Genomic DNA, 6,426 nt, shown 5'->3' with positions numbered 1-6,426 from the left:
GGGACCTGAGCAGCTCAGAAGTGACCCTGAGGAGAAGGGCCTGGGCACTATGAGGGATGCCATAGGAGCCAGTGGTACATGCTCACCGTGTGGAAGGCCAGCTGCAGATGGGGCTGTAGAAACAGGGCTGCATTAGGGGGTGCGTGGCCACCCAGACAAGGGACCTCTCGTCCCCCTCGACTCAGCACTGCTGTGGCCACATCTGGATGACTAGAGTCTGGCTTTGGGACTCCCTTGTCTGGAGGAATGGGGAGGAAATGGAAAGCCTGCGGAGGAGATCTGCCAGGCTGGAGTTTGGAGCCTGTGTAGGGAGGATGAAGGTTCTGGGCTTCTTCAGCCTGCTGAGGTGGAGGCTCAGGGCACTACAGTAGCAACGTACACCTGCTTGAAGGGTGGTTTCAGAGCTGACGGAGCTTTTCTTGGTAGTGGGAAGAGAAGGAAACCTCCACAATGTGCAGCTTGGAAGGTTCAGGCTGGAGGTGAGGAAAAAAGAAATGTCACTCCAAGTGTAGCCTTGTGGTGCAAGAGGTCACCCAGAGGGAGTCTGGATCAGCCTATGGCTTTGTGTTTCAAGGAATGGCCAGTGAGAGTGCAGAGACATGAGGGAAGGTGTAGAAATGGTGGGGTGAGAGCTGGGTGGGAAAGCAAGCAGGATGTGAAGAGCCTGAAGGGAAAAAGGTGCAGGCTTGGGGCAGGGTAGGACAGCCTGCAGTAGAGATGGCCAAGGGCTGTAGCAAGGCTGAAAGGTCCAAGAGGTCTGAGGTCTTGGTCCTTTTGGCTAGAGCAGTTGCCTCTGCCAGTGAGGCTTGTGACATGGAACTTGGAGGGTGTCAGGATGGGCCTTTGCAGGGCCTGAGGGTCAGGGCTTGGCCTTTCTGCTTCCTAAAGCAAAGCAAAGGGTTTTCTCAGCATTCCAACCATTTGCACAGGGCCTTGGCCTGCCTGCAAGCATGGCCTCCAGTGATCTGCTCTAACGAGGCCCTGGGGAGGCTTTGTCAGTAAGGGCCCTCAGGGGGGGCAGTCAGGTCTTCAAGGTACTTCTGGGCTTTGCTTCTGACTTTGACTTCTGGAGAGGTTTCTTCAGACTTCTCTCAGTACCTGAGGGTCATGTAATGAGCCCCAAATGCCCTAATGAGCTGTTTATCTTGTTGTCATTTTCTTCAAGTCTTCAAAACTTGCATAGCTAATTGGAGCTGTTTCATATGGTAGTTCAGGAGGAAGTTTTCAAAGTGCATCTAATAATTTTATTGTTTATTTTAAGGGTTATAATTTATGTGTTTTCTTTCAGAGAACGGGTTAGAGCAGCATTCTCCAAGTGCTAATGGTCCCGAGGGTCTCCTCAGGAGGTCTGGACTGGTCAGAGAAGCAGTTTTTTGAGGTCTGACACTGTATGGACAACCTTGCTCCTCACCTCCCCAACCCCACCGTTTTCTTCATTGTCCCCTGGAACCTGTATCACTTTTTGTGACATCAGCCTTCTCCACTGCAGTCTGCAGCTGGATGTTACTGCTCCATTGCATCATCTCCCACCTGCTCTCCTGAGAGACCTGGCTGCACACGGGCACAGAAGAACTGTCCTGATGTGCAAACAGAGAACAGTGAAGCATGATGAAGTTTCATGAACAATAAAACATACTCTGCAAGCACATACTCTGTCCGAGCTGTCTCTAATGAGATTGAACTTTCTACAAGCGATAATCTGAGGAGAAATATCTACAGTAGGTGGATACAAGAAGATTAGAAATAAAGACAATGAAAGAGTTGGCTAAGGCCAGACTTTTGAAAGACTTGTAAGTTTTTACTGCTTGAAGCTCAAAACAGCAACGTAGGTGAGAGGCATCTGAATGAGCAAAGATTAAGGGGAGGAGGAAACCAGAGAGTAATGGCAAGGACCTTTGCCTGACCAGTCTGCATCTGAAAAGATGACTTTAGAAATGGTCATTGGATCCTGGACAGGTGCAAATATCTGAAAGATTAAAGAAATTAAATACACCATAGAACAGGAACAACAGTGTTAGTGAACTCACAAGAGAAGATGGGTATTTCTTTGGAATATCCCTTTGGAAAGGTCATGGGATTGGCAGAGGTCTCTTCTGAGAGAGGACAAACATCCATCTTTGAAAGAGGCTGAAAGTGCATCCCAGGGAACCCCAGACTTCACAAGTTCACACTGGGGAGGAGTGTGACATCAATGAGAGTCCTCATGGGTGACAGTTCTGAGGACCTGAGAGAGAGTAACTCTCAACATGGACTCTCCAAGGGTCACTCGTGCCTCACCAACCTGACAGCCTGCACTTATGCATGAGGAGATAAAAAGTGTCTGTCATTTGCCTCAGCTTCAGCCCAACCCTTGCCGTGGTCTCCCTCAATATTCACCTACCCAAGTCAGGTCATTCCAGTTGGGATGGGTAGAGAAACATTAGGTTAAAACTGCATTAGGAAAAGCGTGGCTCGTAGGTGGAGGGAGATGACCCTTCCCCTCGACTCAGCACTGGTGAGGCCACACCTAGAGTGCTGTGTCCAGTGCTCGGCTGTCCAGGACAGGGAAGTTGCGGATCTACTAAAGCAAGTCCAGCAAAGGGCCACAGAGCTGGTTTAAGGGACTGGAGCAGCTTTCATAGGTGTTAAGTTTGAGAGTTGGACTGTTCAGTCTGGAGAAGGAAGCTTGGAGGGATTTTCTTAATGTGTAGGCATACCTGATGGGAGGGCATGAAGACTTAGGAGCCCAACTTTTCTCAGGAGTTCCCAGTGACAAGACAGGGGGTGATGGACACAGATATATAGACATGAAATTCTGTCTGAAATAGGTAAACGCTTTTTGACTGGAAGGATGGTCAACAATTGGAACAGAGTGCCCCAGTGAGGTGGTGGAGTCCCCATCCACCAACCTCGACAAGGACCTCAGCAACCTGCTCCAGCTGGCCCTGCCTCAGCTGGGGTTTGGACTAAATTATTTTAGTGTCTTTAGATGACCCTTAAAGGTCCCTTCCAACCAAATCTATTCATGATTCTATGATTCTAAAAGCTCACTTTGGTGAGGAGTGTGCCATCCATTAGAGTCCTCTTGGGTGACATTCCTGGGCACCTAAAAGAGAAGAATGTGTCCAGATGCAGGCGGTATGGACTTAGCAAGGATACATACTGGGATGTACGTGGGGAACACATGGACCTTTCCTGGGCCCAGTTCAATTTAATACCTGTATCCATGACCCAGAAGAGTCACCGTGTTTAACAAGAACAAATGTCAGATTCGACCCCTGGGATGAAAGAACACCAGTCACAAGTATAGACTGGGAGAGGAGTGGCTGCATAGCAGCCCTGCAGAATGGGATCTGGGGGTGCTGGTTAACAGCAGGCTCAACAGGAGTCAGCAAGGTGCCCCGGTAGCCAAGAGGGCAAACTGGAAGCTGGGGTGCATCAAACAAAGTAGAACCAGCCAACCCAAAGAGGGGATTATCTCACTCTGTTCAGCGTTGGTGTGGCCCCACCTTGAGTACTGTGCTCCCTTCTAGGCCCCACAATTCTCAAGGATGTTGAGATACTTGAAGGTGCTCAGAGTAGGGCAACAAAGCTGGTGGAAGGGCTGGAAGGCATGTCCTATGAGGAATGGCTACGGAGAGTGGGTTTGTGTAACTTGGAGAAAAGGAGACTGAGGAGTGACCTCATTGCTCTCTACAGCTTCCTTAGGAGAGGAATTGGAGAGGGAAGTGCTGAGCTCTCCTCCCTGGTATCCCATGACAGGGCACGTGAGAATGGTTCAAAACTGCACCAGGAGAGGTTTAGACTGGACATTAGGAAGCATTTCTTTACCAAGAGGGTGGTCAAACACTGCAACAGGCTTCCTAGAGAAGTGGTCAACACCACAAGCCTGTCAGTGTTTAAAAGGCATTTGGACAATGCCCTTAAGAACATGATTTATCTTTTGGTGAGAGGTGAAGTGGTCAGGTAGTTGGATTAGATGATCATTGTAGGCCCCTCCCAGCTGAACCATTCTGTTCTATAGACATACCTGTACAGGGTGGATCCCTCCAGCACCTGGACTCTGACACTCATCCTCCTCAGTATGAGACCCTGAGGCTACAATCCCATTCCAGATGCTGGTACAGACCACCTCAGTCTCACACACACAGCCACACACAAACTCTGATGTCCAGTCGCTCCGGTCTCTCAGTTGCTGGCACTAATGACACAAGGGCTGTCTGACCCCCTGGTCCTGCTCCAGTTGCTGCACTCACACCCCTGTGCTCACAGGTTCATGCAGAGAAGAGATTGACTCACCCAGGAAAAAGTTAGAAATAAAGTTTAATGAGAAGACAGAACAGGTTACTCTGGTCAGGGTCCTCCCCTAAACTTCCCATAGTAAGTCCTGTGCAATCCAAAAATGCTCCTGCCCTGCATCCCAAAAGGTGTCCTACACCTCCAGGCAACAGTCCCCTTAGTCCAAGTGGTGATCCAGAAAGCTGCTCTTGGTGACTCATCTTGATGGGTTTCACATCTGGGCAATGGGGCTGACAACTCTCCCAGGGCAGCCCTGGAAGGAGTGGGGACAACTTGTTCATGCCTCAGGAGCCTGTAATTTGGGTTCCCACCTGCCACTGTGCCTCTGTACTCCTCTTAGTTTGCAGAGATGGGCTCTTGACGAGCTGGTGGATCTCCTGGAATGGGTCTGGGAGAGCTGGGGCAGGGTATTAACTGAGCTACTCCTCCTGCCATTGGTAGTGCTTTCTTTGGCTGTGCAGATGAGCTTCTTATCACTTAACCTAACACAATCCCACAGGAACATCAGCCTCCCGAGGCATCTGTGTTTGGAGGTCACATACATATGCATTGGTATCATTTAAGAGGTGACAGCAGGTCATTGGAATCGCTGTCCTGAAAGGCATCATGATGAGGGGAAAAGCTGTACTGTTGCACGGGCAATGGCTTTGTTCAGGGCCAGTATCACAGCCTTGTTTCTAAGGCTGTAGACGAATGGATTTAAGAATGGGTACAGGACAGTGTTCAGCAAAGCTATGATTCTGTTTGTCTCCAAGGAAACATCTTCTGAAGGACACACGTAGAGAGAAATACAGCTCCCATATGCAATGGCCAAGGTGGTGAGATGGGAAGAACATGTAGTAAAAGCTTTTTTCCTCCCAGAGGCTGCTGGGAGGTGTAGAATACAGAGAAGGATGCCCATGTAAAATGCCAGAGTTAAACATAAGGAACACAGTATGACAAATGATATTAAAAGAGAGTCTAGTTTCCAAAGCAGGCTGGAGTCAGAGCAGGACAATTTGAATAAGGGGGAGTTGTCACAAAAAAAATGGTGGATCTTGTTGGAGCCACAGAAAGTCAGCGCGTAGAGGAGGACCAGATGGTAACTCAAGAGTGTGATGCCTGTGACCCAAGCAGCAACAACCAGGTGGATGCAGAGCTGAGGCTTCATGATGGCAGCGTAACACAAAGGCTGGCAGATGGCAACATAGCGGTCAAAGGACATGACAACCAGAAGAGCAAACTCTGTGCAGCCCAGGGCAAAATAGAAATAGGATTGGGCAAAGCAGCTGCTTAGTGAGATTCTTCTCCTACCAGAAGCCAGGATCACAATGAGTTTGATGCTTGTGGAGGATGTAAACCAGATCTCCAGGAAGGACAGGTTGCTGATGAAAAAGTACATGGGAGTCTGCAGGTGTTGATCCGTACACACGAGGAAAATGATGGTTGCATTCCCCATCACTGTCGTTAGGTAGATGAGCAGAAGGACCAGAGAGAGAAATAGCTGTAGTCTTTGATCAAGCCCTGAGAAACCCTCTAGGATGAACTCAGTAACTGCACTTTCATTTTCTGGTCCCATGCTCAATTTCATTTCATCCTGACGAGACAGGAACCTGGCAAAACTCAGCTGTGATAATTTCACCCTCTGGGTGAAAAGTTCTGTCCTTCCTTCTCTGCTGCTTTCCTTTCTTGCTGTCTTCCTATATGACACAGACAGAGACAGTCCTTCAAGCATTTCTCCCACCCCAATTTTTCTGTTTCGCATTTCAATGGGAGTCCTCACAGAATTTGTTGTCTCTTTTCTACCCTTTCCAAACACTCACAAAGGATTTCTTTCTCCAGAACACATTTTAAAGAGGCTGTTAGCTATTTCATCCCATTCCTGGGTAATCACAAATTCATTCACTCAGACCTATTGCAAATCTCTGTCACATCTATGTGCCAAACTCTCCTCTTCTATTGCACAAATAGTAAACAATCAAAACAAATGAAATCAAATCAAATCTGTACGTTGAAAGCTGTTCTTTCTATTTTTCCATACTTGCCTTTTTGGGCTAGGAATCCCCGAGAATCTGTCAATTTTAAAATAAGTAATATCAAGTATCTCTTCTGTAATCCCCCGCTTTCTTCCATAGCTTCTTGTTCTCTGTTTCTTCAGGAGAGGACAGG

The 6,426-nt window shown here is 48.3% G+C and overlaps 1 protein-coding gene across 1 annotated transcript; it reads right to left on the bottom strand.

Moving 5' to 3' along the window:
• Positions 1–4,882: 4,882 nt before the first annotated feature.
• LOC147413084 (olfactory receptor 6E1-like) lies at positions 4,883–5,992 on the bottom strand. Its single transcript, XM_086480626.1, has one exon. The coding sequence runs from the start codon at positions 5,990–5,992 to the stop codon at positions 4,883–4,885; it is 1,110 nt and encodes a 369-aa protein (XP_086336752.1).
• Between the last annotated feature and the right edge of the window lie 434 nt (positions 5,993–6,426).

The sequence above is a fragment of the Leptosomus discolor genome, unplaced genomic scaffold (assembly GCF_034619465.1).
Source record: "Leptosomus discolor isolate bLepDis1 unplaced genomic scaffold, bLepDis1.hap2 HAP2_SCAFFOLD_40, whole genome shotgun sequence".
Lineage (NCBI taxonomy): Eukaryota > Metazoa > Chordata > Aves > Leptosomiformes > Leptosomidae > Leptosomus > Leptosomus discolor.
This window is presented reverse-complemented; position numbering and strand designations above follow the sequence as displayed.